Here is a 23,356-nt window from a genome sequence, read left to right on the forward strand (position 1 = left end):
CATAAAAGGTGTATAAAAAAAAGACACCCGTCTTTGTGGAAAACTAAAAAAGAGGAACAGGCATGACAGCCTGAAGTTCACACATCCTCTTGGCTGAAATGACAGCCAAAAGAACAGTCTTCCAAGTACAGTGTTGCAAAGAAGCAGGCTCAAAAAGAGCCAGTCAAAATTTTCAAGAACAAAATTGAGATCCCATGAAGATGAAGCAGGCTTCCTGGGAGGCCTGAAATGAAGGATGCCTTTAAGAAATTGCTTGACCTAAAATCTAGAGGCCAGATGAGGGCAGAAAAGCAGAAATTGCTGACAGGTAGGCTTTAACTGAAGAATATGCTAACCCAGCATGGACCAGATCACATGTGTAAGAGAGAACCAGAGGAACCTCCACAGACAGGGGATCTTGATGGCAAGAGAGGCATTAGATAGAGAATCGCTTTCATTTGGGCATATTTGACTTCCGGGTAGTAGGCTTCCTGGTCTCCTGCAGAACAGAAGTATGTCCTCAGAAAAGAAGATCATGAAAGGGATAAAAACCCTATCACCCATGGCATCAGTTGAAGAGTGAACAAGTGAGGATAGATAAGAGATCTTGTCTTGTGTAAGAAGATCCACCTGGTAAATTAACTTGTGGTAAACGGCACTGGCCAAGTGAGACAGAAGGGATAAACAATGCTGTCTGATCTAAAAGGGAGTCGCTATCAAAATTTTGGGAGAATCCTCTCTGATCTTGTGCAAGACTCATGGTAACAGAAGGAAGGGAGGAAAGCCATATAGACACATCCTCTTCCAAGGCAAAGAAAGGTCATCCACATTCCAAGCCAGAGGACTTGGGAGTCTGGAACAGAATAAGGAAGTTGCCTGATCAGAGTGGAGGCAAAAAAATCTACTTGAGGAATATCCCACTGATGGGCAATGTCCAGGAACACATCTCTGTGAAACACCCATTCGTGAGCTTGTGTGCCAGACTTGCTCAAGGAGTCTGCCACTAGTTTATGCTCTGAGGGAATGTACGCTGATTGAGGAGTCACTTGCTAAATGACAAAGAAGCTATGACCTTGTGCCCCTTTGCTTCATGACATACCACATCACTGTGGTATTTTCTGAGAAAACCTTTGAGGGGCCTGGGATGAAAGAGGCAGTGGAAAGACTGAAGAACCAAAAGCAAACCCCTTATTTCCTTTACACTGATATGGTCTGACCTCTGATGAGGCCAGAGACCCTGAACCTTAAGGAGGCCACAGGAGGCACCCCTCCCTTGTCTGAGTAGCCTGTAAATGCTCCTGAGTTGGAAATGGTGTGTGAAAGGGATGCTCTGGGTTGATTGAAAGCTGATTAATCCACCACTTAAGTTTGAGCTTGAGGCAGGGAAGGAAAGGTACTGGGAAGTTCAGGGGGGTGGCAATGTTGGAGCCACACTGACTTGAGGTACCATTAAAATTTCCTCATGCAAAGCCTGGTAAGAGGGAGCATGGCAATGGTGGAAGCCATGAATCTGAGAACCCTGAAACACCAGAGGAAGAAGGAACTGGAAAAAGGCAATTAGTAATAGAGCCTTATGGGCAGGCAGAGATGCCATCACGGGAACCATCTGAAGCCTGCAGCTGAGGGAATATAATCCTGGAAAGGAGTCAGAACTTATTTCTGAAAGTTTACGGTGAACCCCAGACCCTGTAACAGGAAAGTAGTAAACTTGAGATCCTAAAGTAGTGTGTCAGGGGAAGGAGCTTGAATAAGCATAATGTCTAGATAGGCAAAGATTTGAATTCCATGAATCCTGCAAAAAGCAATGACAGTAGCAAGACATTTGGTGAATACCCCTGGGACAGTACAGTGGCCAAAGGACAAAGCAGAGAACCGAAAATGCAAGAAAGAGACAGAAAAATGTAAACATTTCCTGAAGAGAGGAATGATGAGGATGTGATAGTATGCATCTTTGAGATCCAGAGAGACCAGAAATGCCTCGGATAAAAGAAGAAGAAATAAGATTGGGAGAAACATCCAAAAAGAAGGAATCTTGAGAAAGGTGTTCACCCAGAAAGGATCCAGAAATGGTCTGCAAGTACCCTCCTTTCATGGGGCCAAAAACATTCTGGAGTAAAATTTCTTCCCTACCTGGGCAAGAGGCATGGCTTGAATGGTGCCCTGACCCAAAAGATAGTGAAGAACCTCTGGGAAATGACAGAGCTGTTCCCATGGAGGTTGAGAAATGCCTAAAAAGGGGGAAGAGCTTTCAAACCATAAAATAACCCTGACAGATAATGAACAGACTTATAATGATAATTCCTCTAAAATTTAGGAATAGGAAAAACAATAAGTTTCAGCTCCTGCAAGGCTATACCCTTGTCCTAGAGAGACTTGAAAAGTTCAAATGCAGCAGACCCAAAACTATTTTTATTATCCAGAGAGGCATCCAAAAGTTTGGCCTTAATGTCATTAGGCAAAGCCTGAAGATGAAGCAAAAAATAACGTCTTATAACTGAACCAAAGGCAGCAGCCCTGGAAGAGGCATCAGCTGCATCATAACTACATTTGATTGACTGGTGGGCAACTTGAGAAGTACAGCCCAGCAGGAAAAGGGACGAAGCTTTCCCCTCAGTGTCAGGAAGGTCAAAGACAACCTTAGAAACCTAAGCAAGGACGGTCAAAACTTACCTGGTCATAGAAGTCTGATAGTTGATGGCTCTGAAGGATGAAGTGGCAGCAGTGTAAATGTGTTTGCTCAGCCTTTCCATAGTCCTTTTCAGAAGGTAACAGACTGGTACAGGGCAATAACTTGGACATTTTATCAGAGGAGGCTGACACTACACTTAGAATCCATCTGGCTTCTTAGGTGCATGGGCTGAGAGTCAGGAGCTACAGATACTGCTGAGAAAGTCTCAAGAAGGTAAGCCAGAAAAGGAGGAATGGCAAGATGGCTTAGGAGACTATATCTGTAAGAACTCACAATATCTCTTCTGAATCTCAGAGACTTGAGAGCAATCCCACTTGAAATACTCCATCATGCAGGCAATGGTATCCCCAAAAAAAAGTTCCCAAAGGGGGAATCTGAATTTTATAGAACCCTCCTCCTCTGAACCGTAGTCCACAGGGGAAGGTATTTCGGAAGAATAAGCCAAGGATTCTTCCCTGGAGTCCAGGCCTTCATCTGAGGAGTGGAAAATCAGACAACAGCAGGCAAAGTGACCCCTTGAGGAGGCTTCAAGGCCATCAAAGCATTAAATAATCCCAGAGTGAAATTTGGCCACTTACACTGGGGATACTTAACAACAGGGGAAATGTACTTTGTTTTTTGATTCTTCTTCTATGGGATGTCCCCAGGAAACACCCTCAGAGGGTCAGACTCCTGTCAAGATTCAATAATGGTTACAGGAATCTCCTCCCTAACTAAGGACTGAAGAATTCCCCTTGGCAGTTCAGATATAAGCAGGCAGGGTTCCCCCTCAACATCATGTTCAGATGTTTGAAAAGCCAGATCCTTGCTGGCCTCTAACAAGATTATCCAGAGGAACCTGAAGCAACCACTGATGATCGTCTAGGCTTTTACCAGCCTAGAGAAAGACATCCAGGAGAGGCTGGAGAGCAGCCGGCTCACACCTAACATTTTTGGCCTTCTTCTTGGCAGACAGCTGGCCCTCAAGACAGCAGGATTCTGCCATAGCACCCTGAGCCAACAACTTCAGACATCGATTCTGAAGGTATATGAACAAGGAAGAGAGATGAATATGAAGGATGTTAGGCAGAAATGTCTGGCAGACAGAACACTGAGTATGATCGTAAGGAGCACCTAAACAGAACAGACATTGGTCATGACTGTCTTTATGGGGAATCTGCCTCCCACACTAACATTTCCCCTTTCTGGATGACATGAACACAATAACCACAAAAAAATAAGAAAATCACAACGCATAACAAAAAAGAAAATAAACCTCAGTGGGGCACTTAACTGAAAAAACAATTTGGTAACCAGCAGAGCCGAAGGGTGTTTAGACAGACGTTCAACAATGGCATTCAGACTGGTGGCAAAGATGTTCTGAGTGGGTGCTCCCGTACATCACCTTTATGCCCTACACCTTGCACAGGGAGCATGCCTGTGACATACGAAACCTGTAAGTACTGAAGGCTTTGGTATACTGGCCAGATGTTGGGCTATTCTTGGCAGGAGATCCTTTAGGTAAAGAATACTGCAAGAGTGAGGCAGGAGATCCTTTAGGTAAAGAATACTGCAAGAGTGAGGCAGGAGATCCTTTAGGTAAAGAATACTGCAAGAGTGAGGCAGGAGATCCTTTAGGTAAAGAATACTGCAAGAGTGAGGCAGGAGATCCTTTAGGTAAAGAATACTGCAAGAGTGAGGCAGGAGATCCTTTAGGTAAAGAATACTGCAAGAGTGAGGCAGGAGATCCTTTAGGTAAAGAATACTGCAAGAGTGATTTGGAAGGACATCAACTGATCAAAACTACATTACAATGAACTACACCTCACATGCTCCCAAGGAAAGGCAACAAACAGAGCAGCATCTACAACATTTTCTGCAAGGACAACTCCCTCAGCACTCTACCTTACCCCTGCAACTTACATACATACATACCAATTCTGAGATTGAACAATAGCAGAAGGGCATATTCACAATTCCCACTGACCTGTGATTTTACACAGTCAATATAATAGATATGACCAAACAAAAACTGACACATTCTGCATCCCTCAAACGTGTGTGTGTGTGTGTGTGTGTGTGTGTGTGTGTGTGTGTGTGTGTGTGTACGTGTGTACATACATGTCCATACAACAATAAGGCAGTTGTATTAAGAATTTCTTCATTTTGTCAGTATACCCTATTATGCTTTGCTTTACCAGGAAAACAGTGACAAGATAAGAGAACAGACTGATACACAGATGAATAAATGATGGGTGAACACATGCAACAACTGACACATAGAATGATTATGGATGGACAGAATGTTTGTTAAAATGCTCTCATTTCATCCTCCTGGCTAATAGCCATTACATAAAAACAAATAATATCAATGAACATAAAAAAGTCATTCTTACCCTTGCTCAAGTGCCAACATGGTAAATATTTTATTTACTTAACACACACACACACACACACACACACACACACACACACACACACACACACACACACACACACACACAGTCATTAGCCTCCTGTGCCTCTGTTATTGCCAGTGTTCTTCATTAGGAAATGCTTGAGAAACTGATGCAGTTATTTCAGGGAAATGGAATTTTAGGTTCATAGGTTCATACTAGGCTATCTGCCCGAGGGCATTTACAAGCCTAGCCCATCGTTTTGTGGCTTACGCCACCCCTTTAGTATGGGGAACTATACACATTATTTTGCTGTGCCTCTGTCGAGCAGTGTAATTTTAAAATATCACTCATGTCCTGTACTTTTTTATATTAACATAAAATTCTAATTTAGGACAATATTTTTTTCAGTCCTCCTGGGGTGATTCATCCATAATACTATATACTATGAATAGCATACAATAGAATAGAAGGCATCACAGCTCATCAGGTTAAGGGAAGTTTATAACACTAAATCTGAAAAGCTAGAAATTAAGTTTCTGAATTATAAAAAAAAAAAAAAAAAAAAGGATTAATGATGTTAAATAATTTATGTGTCAGACAGAACCAACCCTACCTCATCTGGGTTTTCACTGGTGATTCGAGCAGCAATCACATGACCACGTGGAGAAGGAGCATTGGCCGAACTCTCAAAGTCGATAGTAGAGTCTCCCCAAGGTGAAACACCAAATAGCATTCGGATATCCTTAATTCTGTGTAAGGGAATTCCCATGGCAATCTGAAACAAAGACAGCAAAAGCAGATAATGACAGCAAAGGATAAGCTTACATATCTTGTCTACCTTACTGCATTATATTTTCCTCAAAGACTTGTCATTTAAACAGCATTTCCACCACCTCCATCACACTTTGTCTCCCAAACACTGTCAGCACATCAAGAACTGCAAAAAGTCATGATATGAAACTAATGGCTTGGCTGTCTGCATCACTGACTGTGACCCATTCTATGACACAAGAAATCAATTTTTTCACAGACATCCTCCTATCTCCCCAAAAGGCTCCAGCTTCTTCTACTACTCCTATCACTCAATATTCCTGTCAAGTAGTCATTTACACCTATGCTGTCAGTCACAGAAAAGTAAAGGTGTGTAGACATTTGGCACATTCTTCTCTCTGACAAATTCTAACAGCTGTGGGCAGCCCTGTCAAGCAGGAGCCCATCTGGTTTAAAATTCTTCTAGTGGTGAATTTTTGGTGTTTCCCTTGATGTCTTCCAAACATCATCTCTTCTGTAACTCACTTGGATAACTTTTTTTTCCATGGGTGATAGCTGGTCAAAGGAAACAGCCATCCAGGCAGCCCCCAGGGTTTTACTTGTTTATCCTATCCCTTATTGTGCTTATGGAGGATGACATGCTTCCTGAATTACTATCCCTTTGATGCACACATGCCTTCACTGATGCTCCATTTCCAGGTACAATGCTATACAAGGACGGAATGTCTGGTCCTTGTACAAATGTCCTTTACCCTAACCTCCCATCAAGCAAGGAACCTTTTGGCATAACCTTCTGGCATAACACAGAAGACCATGCCACTACATTTCCCATAGGATGAACAAAGAGGCAGTGGCCTCTTTACTCCTGTCATCCCCAATCAGCTCCCTCAGTGGCAAGGCTGTAATCTGAACTTGGATTGTGTGAGCTATACCCAAGGCTTCATCCCTCTGTGTTCTGGTATTCTAGCTGTGAATGACACCCCTCCCTGCAAGCTCAAATGGCTTGTCTAAGATACCCATTACTACCTGTGGGCAGAGTAGTACAATAAAGGCTGTTAAGACTGGACCAAACTTAGCACTTAAAAACTACAACCAGGGGGGCAGATCCTGAATGGCTAACTGAAGGCAGCAATTTTTGGAGCTCCATAAACTAGTATTAAATTCAGGAAATTATATTATTTCTAACAAAACTACTACAAATATTTAGTTAATAGTCTAAAGTAACTACATACAAGTTTTGGTGGATTTTCATAAGATATTTCCTGTCAAATTACTCAGGAGTCTATACACAGCAACTGCAGAGATGAGTAACCTGAAGAATTCTCATTCTGACCTGACACTAAAAAAGGAACTACAACTGGTGACTACCACATTATAAGAATTATCAACAAAAATGGATGATTTTAAGATTAAGCTACAGAATCTAAAAGAGAACTCTCAGAAACAAGCAGAAGTCTTCAAAGAAATACTTAAGCAACATCAGTCAAAGATAACCATTGAAACTTCTTTGACAGACACTGATGGAAGGCTTAAGGAAACGGAAACACAAACAGAGTTCTCCTGAAGCAAAATACCTGGCTCTCCAAAGTAGATGACCTACAAAATAGGGAAAGAAGGTCAAACATCAGGATTTTCAGTTTACCTGAGAAAACAGAAGGAGGGGACAGTATATCTTTCTTAAATTCATGGATTCCAGAGGTTCTAAATCTTAAAGAAGGCTTTTCCTTTGGCATAGAAAGGGCACATTGTGCTTTGGGAAATAAAACTTCAGCATCAACCTCATCATCATCCTCCTCTGTGCCACCAAGATCAATTATAATAAAATGTATATCTTTCATGGACAAAGAACTGGTACCGCGGTGGTGGTGCTGCGGTAGTGTTGTCGCCTCACAGTAAGCCGCTGTCCGGTTCGATTCTCAGCTAGAGCGTCTTCTGTGTGAAGACATGCGTGAATGGGCGTACCTTCGTTGAAGGTTGTGCATCAGGGCTGGTAAACTCAGCACGTACAAATCAACTACCAATCATTAGCGGACTGGAGTTCCACTGTGGCGACCCCTAACCGGGAAAAGCCAAAAGACACAACATGGACAAAGAACTGGTGTTAAAAACAGCATGGAGGAAAAGTCCTATAAAATACAATCAGAATCGAATAAAATTCGATAATGACTACTCCACTAAAGTGCTGGAACAGAGAAAAAAGGTATAGCCATATAGCCATACTTTTTCACTGAAGAAGGCTGGTTAGCCGAAACCGGTCTGAATAAAGTATTTCATGTGAATAATGCTACATTTTCATTTTTTCAAGTGCTTGATGTACTCTTGATGCTGGCCACTGGTGTTTTAAATACATGAATATTTACAAATTAATAATATTTTAATATTTGTGGAGGGGATAGTTCCAGGTAAACATAATGGCACTTCAAATACTTCTTCAAAATAATTTGTCATGGATCTCTCTTTACTATCTTTAAACATTAATGGCCTAAACAGTCCAAGTAATCTATCTAACTTATTAAGATATCTAAAATTAAATAGGGCTCAAATAATTTTTTTACAGGAAACTCATTTAAAAACAATGATAACTTCATATGGAACCCAAGTGATTATAGGACATCAGCTTGCTCCAAATTTAAATCTAAGAGGGAAGTAATAATTTTATGTAGGAAGAATTCCTTAAATTCTGAAATAATACATAAATATGTAGATAATGATGGGCTTATAGCTATAGTCATTTTGAAGTTTAATAATAGGTTGTGGACACTAGTAAACGTATACTGGTTTCCTGGTATTGGGATGGGAACAGTTAAAAACATTTAGATCAAATTATAAATATTTCTAAAGGAAATCTAATAATAGGGGGGATTTTAATTGTATCACTGATACTTCTGAAACTACTAATAAAAAATCTCCACGTTTAACAGCTACTGCAAAACTATTAAAAAGATGGACAGTCTTTAAAATTGACAGATACCTTTAATGCTATTGATAACAACTCCTTGTTATTTTCTCATCAAGATTATAGATTTGGTACTCAAACCAGAATAGATAAACTGTACATTTCTCAAGATCTTCAAACCAAAACTACTTCTTTCTCAATAATCCCATGTCCTCTATCAGACCACAATTCATTAGTCTTAAAACTGCAAATAGATTTTAAACCACTAACATTCCTTTCTAGAATTCCCTCGTGCATTACAAAAATTAAAGAATTTAAGCAACGGTTAGTGAATGAACTAAATTTCTTTTTAGATATAAATTACAACTCAGAAGCAAACATAGTAATGGTTAGGGATTCACTAAAAGCTTATATTTATGGGAAAGCGATTGGTTGGTATAAAAATAAACTCAAGGAATGGGAATCAGAATTACAAGAACTACAAAGGAAACTCACATTATATAAATCCAAAAAGTCCTTTAATTCAATTGAGAAGAAGAAGACAATAGAAGACAAAAGATATAACGAAGTACTAAATCATAAAACTAATTTAGCCATGGAAAGGTTAAAATAAATTCTTATGCTACTTCTCCAAAACACTTACATAATCTGTCTGTTAAAGTTAAAATGCAATCTAAAGCTAATTGTATTGTTAATATCCTACATGAAGAACAACGTAAGAAAGTTTCGGAAATAGGAGATATACTAGCTGCTTTCAAGTGTCACTACAGAAATCAATATAAAGATAAGTATAATACAGTAGATCATTTCAATTTAGAAAATATGATCTCTAATAGTAACTCAATCCCTGAAAGCTTACAAAGGAACTTAAAAAAAACCCCCATGACATACAGAGGTTACGGATAAAATCAAAGAAAGTAAAACTGGTAAATCTCCTGAAATGGATGGTTTAATCACAGAAATTTACAAAGTTACATAAAACATTAATTGAAATTCAAACTCATGCAATAATTCTCCTTTTGTGGAGATGCTCTTTAATAATACCCATTTTAAAAGAAAACAAGGATGTTAGCCACTGTAGTTCATATAGGCCAATTTCATTATTAAATAATGACTATAAAATATTTATGAGCAAAGGAAGGAGCCAAGCATATATCAGAGTCCAAAGTCCACAATCCAGCAAATACACGCTGTAATCTCCTCAAATAACAGTCACTGAAAGGACATAAATGAATGGCAATAATAGTAGTATAAAAAACAGAGCTCCTTTATTGTAGTCGACAAGGTAAGCACTTTCACTGCTTTAGCTTCATCAGACCAGATAACAACTACAAGGACACAAACTATTTAAATACGCTCATATCAGGTATAGCCAATAAAAATCTGACATTTAACTGCTCATCTCACTGTCAATAATATTTTAAAAGGCACCATGTAGGGCTAAACTACACTCTTATTATACAATGAAACAAACATATATAAAAAACTATAAATAAACAAATAACACAAATAAAAATAATGAAAAATATATGTATAAAAAGTACATATAAATATGAGTGTAAAAACACAAGAAATCAGGTCCCACAAAAAATTTTATTGAGCAACATATAAACATATAACAATAAATATATATATATATATATATATATATATATATATATATATATATATATATATGGATCTACCTGACTACATCGAAACACCAAAAGAGTGAAAACGACTTCACCGACACCACATAATCGACAGTTCACAAACACGACACTTCATACACTCAACACATCATAACAAACAAAACAAATCCCCTATCCAAAACCCACACACACAACACAAGCACACCAAAATCCTTACAAACCAACACTAACCCATACATACACAACTATCTACAACCCTAACCCAAACCCTTACCCTAAGGTCCGTCACTATCGCACACTCACCTAACCCGCTCCCTAACCCTAACTCAGTTAACCCGCCCCTAACCCAAAAACTATCACTACTGCACCCTTACCTAACCCGTGCCCTAACCCTAACTCACTTATCCCACCCCTATCCCTACACACCGCCAACAACGCACACTTACCTTACTCGCACCCTTACCTAACCCGCGCCCTAACCCTAACTCACTTATCCCACCCCTATCCCTACACACCGTCAACATCGCACACTTACCTTACTCGCACCCTAACGTCAGTCACTACCGCATACTTACACATCCTTTCCCCATCTCACTGTTCTCAGCGTCGGTGTCTTCCTCCGTCGGTCTTCTGCCTTGTCGATCTTCTGGCGTCGGTGAAGTCGTTTTCGCTCATCTGCAGTTTCGACGTAGTCAGGTAAATCCATATATGTATATATATATATATATATATATATATATATATATATATATATAAACACCTGGACTAGATAGTATCTCCTTTTCTTTAAAATGGGCTTAATAGAAGCCCTTTCATTCAATCCCTTGCACGGAGCATGATGATCCATCGGGCTTCCCTATATTCAGTATGTGTATATACATCATCCCCCCTCATGCTCAAATGAATTATCTCAATAACCCTAAAACAAAAAGTATGAGACATATCAAACTCCAACACATGTTTGGATAGGGCACTGTGCAAAGAGCCTTTCCTAATGTGATACAGATGTTCCCTCATCCTGTCATGCAAACTTCTGTTGGTTTTACCAACATAGAATGAGTGACATAGGGAACATTCTGCTAAATAAATCACATGGGCAGTTTTACAATCTGCATGGGCATGGAACTTAAATTCCTTGTATAGGTCAGGATGTATAAAAACAGGAGATGTATTGATGTACATGCAAAAATTACAACCATTGCAAGGTTGTGTAGAACCAAGGGAAGCAGACATAGAACTCGCATTCCTATCATAACACAGTAATCTCTTCAAGTTCTTACAATTCCTAAACCAAAAAGCAGGTTTCTCACCTACAATCCTGCAGATATCCTGGTCTACTTGTAAAATATGCCAATGGTGATTAAACAACCTAGTAACTTTGCCATAATCGCTAGTATAAAACAAAGGAACCTTCACCTCACAGGTATCGGAATGTTGTTTACTAACATTGTTTGAATCAATGATCAGTCCAAAGTATGGGGCTGCTATGTCAGATCTCAACTGTTCCAAGTCTGCCCATTGTAGATCCATCTCAGACGAGGTACAACCACATGCCAACAATTTATGCCTCAAGCTATCAACCTGTTGTAGTGAGATTCAATCTAGAGGCTCTAATCCCTTGACCCCTAATTAAATTCTTAAAAATATAACCAGGGTGCAAACTGGACCTAAATAGGAAAGCATTTCTATAGCAGGTTTTACGATGAACTCCAGTATTAATAATATTCCCTGGTAATTTATCAATATACAAGTCCAAGAACTCCACATGTGTGAATGACCAGGTTAAAGTAAAATTAAGACAGTCAGTCAAGTTATTGACCATCTCATAAAATGCAAATAAACTATCCACAGAGCCATTCCATAATAAAAACAAATAGTCTACAAAACGTCGATAGAACAAAACATGTCTCTTGAAATCAACAGTAGGAAACAAAACATTGTTCTCCCAATATGCTAGAAACATATTAGCATAGCTACTGGCACAAGAAGTGCCCATAGCTATGCCATGTTTCTGAAGGTATAAATCATTCCCATAAATGAATACGTTGTTCTCAAGCACAAGTTCCAAGAATAAACAGACCAAATCAATCTGAATTGTAGTATATTCACTATGTGAAACAAGATACTGATGTATAGACTCAACACCAAGATCATTAGGGATCGTGGTGAACAATGACTGAATGTCAAAAGTAACCAAAAATAACATTTTCAATATCACCAACTGATGAAAGACACTGATAAAGATCCAATAAAAACTGTTTGGAGTCTCTAAGGACAACAGGGTTCAAATTCACAACAGGTTTCAGAAACTTCTCCACATACAAGGAGAAAGGTTCCATTACCCAACCACCCCCAGCTACTATCAGTCTCATTGGTGGGTCACAGGCATTTTTGTGGACCTTCGGAAGTCCCTGTATAAGGAGAACCAAGGGATTAGACACCTCCAAAAAAGAAAACATGCCCTCTGTAATAAGATGATGTAAGTATGCATCAGAAATACAACTATACACCCTAGATACAATTTTATGTACATCATCAACAATAATTTTTTCATAGAAATCTGCGTCACTGAGCATACTATACATAGAACTCTCATAATGTGACCTATCCATGATCACAATCAAACCACCTTTGTCTGTAGGACGAATAACTATTTGGTCATTAGACTGTAAAATCCTCAAAGCCTGTCTTTAATTAAAAGTCAAATTATTCCTATAATGCACATAACTAATGCTACATGTATCACAGTAACTGTAAATGTCATCTTCAGTTAACTTTAAATAGGCCTCAATCAATGGATGGTTCGTAGGAACAAAACAACTGGGTTTTTGAAAATTAGAAGGGGGGTGTATACCTCTAGAAATAGATGAGGGATTTTTCGAGTCACCATACAATAGACGTAACATAACATTGCGACAAAACACTTTCAAATCCATAATGGTATCCGCAAGTTTACTCCTGTTAGTAAGAATAAAACTAAGACCCTTATTCAATACACTGCTCTCGAAAGGAGTCAAATCACAGGTAGAAATATTATAAATCAATGAGTGGGGGTCCTCCCCCACATCTTTTTCAAGGTATGATGCTGATTCGGTTCGTCGGAGAGTTTTCGTTTTTGGCGGCCTCTGCTCGCCAACCTGGTACGACCTCCCCCTCTCTCTGATCGAACAGGTAGGGGAAAAGGAAGGTCTCCCAAATTCCCATCCCTAAGAGTGTTAAGGGATTCTGCATCAGTCAACACGGTACCCCGCCTCTTGGGCCTATCCACCTCCCCAGGGCCACCGGTCCTTCCAGGACATTCAATGATAACATTGGGATACAAATCAAGAGTGGAAGATCTATCTGAACAAGTCCCATCTACATTAGATGGTAAACCAGACTGGGGACTTAACAACTGGTGTACCCTGAATAAATGAACAGCAACCTTTAGCTGTAGTACAATTCACATTAGATAACTTAACATCCCTGTGAGTAGCAGAACTGACAGAAATACCATTCTCAATTATAACACTGTCCACATTCTCATGCAAATTCACAGTATTATGCATACATTCAGGTGCTGAACCTAAGCGTTCTGACACCCGTTAATCAGAGGCAACAGTCTCAGTTAAATTAGTCGCAGTGGTCGAAAGTTTCCACATGTCCCATGGCACACTGACCTGTACGTGGCCACATAAAGACATGTCCTACTTTGAAGTAATTAATGTCTCGTAACAACTTAGTTTTTTTCTGAAAAATCAATTTACGTTCAAACACTGCAACACTATCTAGGAGACTCTCAAAAAGTGGGTTCAAAACTTCCACTTTATAGTCTCTCAAAAGTTCTTCTTGCCTCACACATAAAGATTCCCTTAGTTTATCTTCTTCCGGTAAAAAAATAATCATTCAACAGGCACATATAACTCGCGCTTACCTCCAAATTGAGCTTTTGCCATCGGATTAAAAGATCAGGATGTGATGTCCCCTGTGTCGGCATGTTCAGCACACGTAGACCCCAAGGAATGATTTTTCTCTCTAGACAAAGTTCAAAATGGAGGCGTTGCACCTGCATACGCTTTAATTTCAAAAAATCATGCTCAATGCTCTCCATAGTTGTTTGAAGAAGCTCCATATCGCCGTTCTCACTCATCGCATCATCAACAGTGGCCAGAACATCTAGCTGCCACAGGCAGTAACTCTCCTTCTTTAGATACAATGAAAACCTCTCAGTAAAAGGAGTGACAGTCCCTTTTCACTGACTGGAAATTTTAACAACAGGATTGCAATCCAACTCGATTGAAGAAGAATTTTCAAAAGCCATGTTCTCTCGTAAAACCACCAATAGCAAAAATATAAAGAAAATAACAACAATAAGGTGGTCACAGAGTGATGAATCCTCCATTGCTCAAAAAATAATCAAATGCAATAAAAAAGAAATAGCAATGAGCAAAGGATGGAACCAGGCATATATCAGAGTCCAAAGTCCACAATCCAGCAAGTACATGCTGTAATCTCCTCAAATAACAGTCACTGAAAGAACATAAATGAATGGCAGTAATAGTAGTATAAAAAACAGAGCTCCTTTATTGTAGTCGGCATGGTAAGCACTTTCACTGCTTTAGCTTCATCAGACCAGATAACAACTACAAGGACACAAACTATTTAAATACTCTCATATCAGGTGTAGCCAATAAAAATCTGACAATTAACTGCTCATCTCACTCAAGTGCACTAGCCGATTTAAAGCATTTACTGTTGTTACTGTATCTATTTTCTGCTACTTTGTAAAACAAAAACAAAAAAATATCCTTGTTTCCCGCCTTTACTGAACTAGAATAGTCCAGTCTTCAGGTATTGCTGATCTCTGGGCTGTGTCATAGCGCCTGTGTTGCCCATATCCTTGTTTAGATAGGAGGAAGCTTCTTTGTTCACCAGTGGGAGTGGGGAGCTCTGAGCAGCCTATCCTGTCCCTAAAGGAGTGGTTCCAGCCCAGTAACTTGTAGCTTATTGGCCGTTTTGGGCCATTTCCTAGCTCTTTCTAACCCCCTGCTATAAAGCCTGCTTTAGCGCGAATTTGCGCATAGCGGAGCATCGGGCAGCGCCGCTTAATCAGGTTTAAACTATTCCCGGCTCCACAAAGTCTGCTCTTCATTTTTCCCTTGGAACTTGCTCTAACTCTCAATCTAAACATTCTATTCTCAATCTAAAAACCCTGCACTTGCTCCTACAAGCATTTTATATAAGTTAAGCACTTTTTAACTAAAAAAGCACTACATCCTCCAAAAATCCCCCTGAGTACCCTATCCCCTATATGCCTGATTGAGTTACATAGCAGTTCCCTATACTATTCTAGCATGTCGAAAGGTCAGTTGCTGGCTTCCTCTCCAGTTCAGCTGGTGAATCTGGGAATCTTGAAGCAATGTTACAACTGCCTCATGTACACAGACAACCCTCTCCTCCTCCCAACAAATACAAGTATATGTGAGAGATGCAACCATATAGCCAAACTGGAGGCTGAGCTCTCTCGACTCAGTACTGGCATAACCAGTCAGGAGGAGAAGGTAACCACACACACCACAAATCCAGTCTCACACAGACCTACCACAACTGCAAACCAAACACATAAACACACAAAAACATACTCGGAGGCTCTAAATAAAAATCTGCCAAAGCAACAGAGACCTCCAAAGCAGACATCCAAGCAACCACTTCCTCAAAATAAAACACATGCAACACATAGTTCACAAAGTCAGTGTGCCAAACAGCCACAGCCCCTAAGGCTAAACAACATACCTGATACACTTGTAATAGGTGACTCTATAGTCAGACACACTGACGTCCCGCTCACCAGGCTGAACAAGGAAAAGGTCACAGTAAGCTGCCTGTTGGGTGCTAGAATCCGCCACATAACACAAGCACTCAGGTCACTCCATAGCAGGTACAAATATGACTCAGTCGTTGTCCATGCTGGTGTGAATGACCTGAGATGTACCTCCCTGGACTACATGAAAAGAGACATAGAGGAGCTCTCCGATTATGTAGCCCAGGCCGGTAAGACCCTGAACTTGAGCAGCATCTTACCCTCACCAAGAATTATGCCTCAGTACAAAGATAAAATGATCAATTTTAACAATTGGCTTAAGTATTGGTGTCATTCTAAGGGGATCCAATGTCTGTCTGCTTGGGATGACATGCTCGACAAGCCACTCTGCTTCACAACGGACGGCTTGCACCTGTCACCTCTGGGCTTTCGGATATTGGCAAAGGCTCTTGCCACCCTCATAGTGCCTTTTTTAGGCAAGGCTCAAAAGACAAACCCACCTCCCTAAAAAACACAAGTAGAAAGAAACTAAGGGTAAGGCTGCTCAACGCCAGAAGTCTAAACCTCAAGATGCACACTCTCGAAGCCCTTCTCAGTATGGAGAACATCGATGTCTGTGCAGTGACAGAAACCTGGTTCAAGACTCCCGAGAGCACCCCAGCACTACCAGGTTATACCTCATATCATGCTTTTCGGCCCCAAAACTTGGACCGAACCACAAAAGGAGGGGGAGTATCCATATTCATCAAGGATACCCACACGTCCAGGTTAGTTGCAATGCACAAAGCATCAGAGACCATCCATGTGCAACTAACAGTGGGCAAAACTGCCCTCCAGTTTGTAGCTTGTTACAGACCACCCTCTCAAACTCAGGAACCACACTCGGCCTTCCTAAAGACACTGGAGAATATGATGGTCTCTCCAAACACCATCATATTGGGGGACTTCAACTACCCAAACATAGACTGGGAGCATTACTCAAGCTCCAACACCCTAGCCCAAAGGTTCCTAGAATTCATAAACTCAAATGCTATGGAACAACTAGTCACCTCTTCCACAAGAGGGGAAAACATATTAGATCTGATCATCACAAACATGGGGACACAATGTTCCATACCAGAAGTATACCCCTCATTGGTAAGATCGGACCATAAATGAATCTCCCTGGAAATCCACATCCCGTCCCCACCTCCAGCACAGAAGACCACAGTGAAGAACTTCTCAAAAGCTGACTTCACACTTCTTAAGACCGAAGTGGAATCCTTCAAGGACCCCGGGCCTGTGGAAACCACAGCCCACTCTGCTGAATCCTTTATTAACGCATTCTATGGACACCTACAGGAATGCATGGATCATGCAATCCCAAATAAAACCAAGACCCTTTCCCCCAAAGGCAGGTGTCCTGTCTGGTGGAACCCAGCCATTAATAAGCTATACAACAGAAGGAGAAAGCTACTACATGATGGAGCAAAATCCCTACTAGCAAAAAACTACAAACACTCATAAAATCATCCAAGGCCAACTTTGAGAGAAAAACTGAACTAGACACTAAAGATAATCACAAGGCTTTCTTTAGTTATGTTAGATACCTGGGTGGAAACTCCCAGATATGCTCAGAGTTAGTCCAAAATGACAAAAAATACACTGAATCCACAGACATTGCCAACATACTAGCAGACAGGTTCAGTGCAAATTCCCCCCCCCCCAAAAGGACAAATATCTATCCCAGCAGAGTGTTGCCTCCCTGACATCTCAGATGCCCAGGTGAGAGCCGCCCTCTCCAAAGCTAAAAACACAGCATCAATGGGACCAGACGGTGTCCCGGGTTGCGTGCTACATGAACTCCAAGAAGAGCTAAACCCACACATAAGGCTGCTGTTTAATCTCAGCCTTACTACAGGATATGTACCCAAAGAATGGCGTACAGCAACAGTGGTCCCACTCCACAAAGGAGGTGCTTCTACGAACCCTGGAAACTACCGCCCCATAAGCTTGACAAGCCTGGTCTGCAAAGCTATGGAGAGGATAATTACGGACCTCATAAACAAATACATTGGGGACCTACAGACATTGGATCCTACAAAATTCGGCTTTGTTAAGGGCAGATCCTGCCTCTTGAACCTGGTCGACTTCTTTGAAACAGTCACCAAGGCCACTGATGAAGGTAAAGTAGTTCACACAGCCTACCTTGACCTTGCAAAAGCCTTCGACACAATATCCCACTCGGGCATCATAGACAAGCTCTCCAGCTTAAAATATAAACCCCTATGTCATAAGATGGGTTGCAAACTGGCTCAAGGACAGAACCCAAAAGGTCAGAATTGCTGGAGCCATGTCAGACTCTAAACCAGTCACAAGTGGCGTCCCACAGGGCTCGATACTGGGACCTCTCTTGTTCGGTATTTATTTTTCTGAGGTTCAGGCTAACATGGGAGGATTGTGGCTGACCAAGTTCGCAGATGACTGCAAACTGGGCGCCATAATTGATTCTCCAGCGGACACAAGTATCCTTCAAAAGGGTCTCATAGAAACGGAAAACTGGTTCCAGAGCCATGGTCTTAAGCTAAATGCCAAAAAGTGTATAGTCATACCCTTTGGGAAAAACAAAGTGCCCTCAAATTACCACATAGGTGGTAATCCATTAAGTACGTAAGAAGTAATTAGGGACCCAAGTTGACAGTAACCTCTCGTTTGACACTCACACTGCCCAAATGGTTAGAAAGACCTTCTATATTGCCCACCTTATCATGAAAGGATTCACATCTAAATTGGGTGAGGTCATTGTGCCCCTTTACTCTTCCCTCATCAGGCCCATAATTGAGTACAATGCCCCATTTGGGATGTACCTTACCCAACACCTGCAGCAATTGGAAAGACCCCAAAAGTACCTCACAAAGAGGATCAAGGGACTCAAACATATGCCATATGCTGCCCGGCTAAAGAAACTCCAGCTCTACTCAGTCGCATACCGCCTACTCAGAGGAGATCTATGCCTGACATACAAGGCCATGTCCGACCCGCTATTAATGGACATGCCCCACCTCAGAAAATCCAAATCCACCAGAGCTACGCGAGCGAGAGATTTGAACCTCAGCACAGAAATAAATAGGACATGTTGGAGGGACAGATTCATAACCCAGAGGCTCCCTTCACTCTGGAATAAAATCCCAGTCCATGTTAGGCAGAGCCCCTCACTGACTTTCTTCAAGAGAAATCTTGACGAGTGGATGGGAGATCGTAGGTTTACCCCGGGGGTCACTTCGGTGTCACTGCTAGACAGAGGTACAATAAACTAAACCTTAAAATGGGCACAGTATACTCATTCCAAGGGGTGGCAAAAGCCACACTCTGGCTAGGCTTATAAATGCCCTAGGGCAGATAGCCTAGTATGAACCTATGAAAGTAAGAGACATGTTTTGTACTATCAACGTTTTGTCGACGATTTGTTTTTATTATGGAATGGCTCTGTAGATAGTTTATTTGCATTTTATGAGATGGTCAATAACTTGACTGACTGTCTTAATTTTACTTTCATCTGGTCATTCACACATGTGGAGTTCCTGGACTTATATATTGATAAATTACCGGGGAATATTATTAATACTGGAGTTCATCGTAAAACTTGTTATAGAAATGCTTTCCTATTTAGGTCCAGTATGCACCCCGGTTATATTTTTAAGACCTTAATTAGGGGCCAAGGGATTAGAGCCTCTAGACTGAATCCCACTACAACAGGGTTCCTACAAGAGGCTGATAGCTTGAGGCATAAATTGTTGGCACATGGTTATACCTCGTCTGAGATAGATCTACAATGGGCAGACTTGGAACAGTTGAGATCTGACATAGCAGCCCCATACTTTGGACTGATCATCGATTCAAACAATGTTAGTAAACAACATTCAGATACCTGTGAGGTGACGGTTCCTTTGTTTTATACTAGCGATTATGGCAAAGTTACTAGGTTGTTTAATCACCATTGGCGTATTTTACAAGTAGACCAGGATATCTGCAGGATTGTAGGTGAGAAATCTGCTTTTAGGTTTTGGAATTGTAAGAACTTGAAGAGATTACTGTGTTATGATAGGAATGCGAGTTCTATGTCTGCTTCCCTTGGTTCTACACAACCTTGCAGTGGTTGTAATTTTTGCATGTACATCAATACATCTCTTGTTTTTATACATCCTGGCCTACACAAGGAATTTAAGTTCCATGCCCATGCAGATTGTAAAACTGCCCATGTGATTTACCTAGCAGAATGTTCCCTATGTCACGTGTTCTATGTTGGTAAAACCAACAGAACTTTGCGTGACAGGATGAGGGAACATCTGTATCACATTAGGAAAATCTCTTTGTACAATGCCCTATCCAAACATGTGTTGGAGTTTGATATGTCTCATACTTTTTGTTTTAGGGTTATTGAGACGATTCATTTGAGCATGAGGGGGTGGTGATGTATATACACATACTGAATATAGGGAAGCCCGATGGATCATCATGCTCCGTGCAGATCAGGGCAAGAGATTGAATGAAAGGGCTTCTATTAAGCCCATTTTAAAGAAAAGGAGACTGGTTAAATAAAGTTATACTATCTAGTCCAGGTGTTTATATATATATATATATATATATATATATATATATTTTTTTTTTTTATATGTTTATATGTTGCTCTATAAAATTTTTTGTGGGACTTGATTTCTTGTGTTTTTACACTCATATTTATATGTACTTTTTATACATATATTTTTCTTTATTTTTATTTATGTGTTATTTGTTTATTTATAGTCTTTTATACATGTTTGTTTAATTGTATAATAAGAGTGTAGTTTAGCCCTATATGGTGCCTTTTAAAATATTATTGACAGTGAGATGAGCAGTTAATTGTCAGATTTTTATTGGCTACACCTGATATGAGCGTATTTAAATAGTTTGTGTCCTTGTAGTTGTTATCTGGTCTGATGAAGCTAAAGCAGTGAAAGCACTTATTTTGTCGACTACAATAAAGGAGCTCTGTTTTTTATACTACTATTATTGCCATTCATTTATGTCCTTTCAGTGACTGTTATTTGAGGAGATTACAGCATGTACTTGCTGGATTGTGGACTTTGGACTCTGATATATGCCTGGTTCCTTCCTTTGCTCATTGCCATTTCTTTTTTATTGCGTTTGATTATTTTTTGAGCAACGGAGGATTCATCACTCGGTGACCACCTTATTGTTGTTATTTTCTTTATAGAATATTTATGTCCATCCTGGTAAATAGAATAAAAAATCAATTGTATGAAATAATCAACAATGACAATACTGGATTTATTCAAAATAGAAACGCACACGACAACATTAAAAGAATACTGAAATTAATTGATTATTTAAATAAAGAAAATATAGAAGCCTTGATAATCGGACTAGATATTGAAAAAGCATTTGATTCCTTAAATTGGGACTATTTAATTAAAATTCTAGAAGCACATGCTTTTACTCTCCCCTTTATTACAACTTAACTTATGTTAAAATAGGATCCTTTACTTCAGAGGCTATACAAGTTGCGAGAGGTACTAAACAGGGATGCCCAATGTCACCAATTTTATTTGCATTGGCTATAGAGCTATTGGCTATATTAATATGAAATAATCCAAAGATAAAAGGAATAAATATACTTGGACAATTTAACTCTAATATCATGCTCTTTGCTGACTATGTACTCCTTACACTACTGAATTCAAAAGAAGTTTTAGATGAACTAGATATTCTGATAGAGAAATTTTATAATATCTCAGGACTTCGTTGCAATAACCAAAAATCTAAATATTTATTATTAAATAAAAAAGAGGACATACAAGTAGGCAAGAATAATATCAAAGGAGAACAAATCACAACAATAAAATACCTGGGGATAGATCTGTGTGAGAATATACAAGATATAATGAATATTAATTATAAACGGGTTATGGATACAACAGATTCTCTAATGAACAACTATAACTTATTCATAGTGTTTGAAGATAGACTACAGTTGATTAAAATGGTTCTTCTTCCTAAAATTTTGTATATAGTACAAGCTACTTTTTTAATTCCTGAGAAAACCTATCTTAAGAAAATAACATCAATACTGCTAAGATTCTTATGGTATCCTAAAAGATACAAAATTGCATATACACATCATACCAGACAATGGGATCAGGGAGGAATACATTTTCCAGACATTGAATCCTATACAAGAGCTACTCTACTTAGAACTGTGATTGAATGGATTAATCCTAGTTATACATCCAACTGGAAATTGTTACATACAACTATAGTAATAAATGAAAACAATTACTTAAAAATACTATTACTATTAATAAGTATAATATGTTATGGTACTCATTATGTTTAAATTTACAGTATAATATAACTAAACTAAGTCATATTTAATAAATCATTTAGTTGATCACTTTAAGAAATTTATAAATACGAATGTAGAATTAAAGCTCTGGTTCACAACATTAATTCCCTTCAGCATTACTAAAAACTTCCCAGATAGAATTCATAGGGACATATTCATCTCTTGGGAACAGAAAAAAATTAATTTGTTGGCTCCATTGCATAAAACAATCAACAGGTTTTGAATATACAATATATGAAGTCAACTTATAAATTAAACTCCCATGAAGTAGGATAATAAATAATTCTTTATTCTCAACTCAACCTAAATTTATAAGCAGACTGTTTGAAATTATATATAATAATGAGAATATGAAGAATGGAACTTCATACTTATATAATTTAATAAAAAACTACAAAACATTACTCAAACCAGCATATTGGCAGTGTATTACTAAAGGATATTCAATTCAATTAACCCCAGAAAATAAATCAAACATACTACTCTCAGTAAAATTGACCTCTAGTTCTCATTATTGGAGAATATTTACCTGGAAATTCCTCCACAGATCCTTCTTAACTCCTGATAAAGTTTAAAAAATCAATCCCTCTAGTAATGGGTTATGCTGGAGATGTCAACAGTTTGATAAAGCGGATTGGTCTCATATTTTCTACGGATGTATAAAAATCAAACCCTTTTGGGAAAATATTACATTTTATGCAAGCGATTTATACAGATAATTTTGTCATGACCAAAGCTTTAATATTACTGAATATGACTGAAGTTTTTTTTTTTTTTTTAAATAAAACTAACCTCTATGTTCTTTGGACAATATTAGCTATAGCTAGGAA

The 23,356-nt window shown here is 39.3% G+C and overlaps 1 protein-coding gene across 6 annotated transcripts in view; it reads right to left on the reverse strand.

Annotated features, from left to right (window-relative positions):
* Positions 1–23,356, reverse strand: part of ACACA (acetyl-CoA carboxylase alpha) — a 2,143,878-nt gene that overhangs the window by 1,809,147 nt on the left and 311,375 nt on the right. For all 6 annotated transcript variants that reach the window (XM_044054575.1, XM_044054578.1, XM_044054576.1 and 3 more), the window contains one exon: positions 5,660–5,821. In XM_044054575.1, coding sequence (XP_043910510.1) covers positions 5,660–5,821 — 162 coding nt within the window. The remainder of the gene's footprint in view (positions 1–5,659; positions 5,822–23,356) is intronic.

Source organism: Protopterus annectens, chromosome 13.part0 (genome assembly GCF_019279795.1).
Source record: "Protopterus annectens isolate FY-2018-M chromosome 13.part0, PAN1.0, whole genome shotgun sequence".
NCBI lineage: Eukaryota > Metazoa > Chordata > Ceratodontiformes > Protopteridae > Protopterus > Protopterus annectens.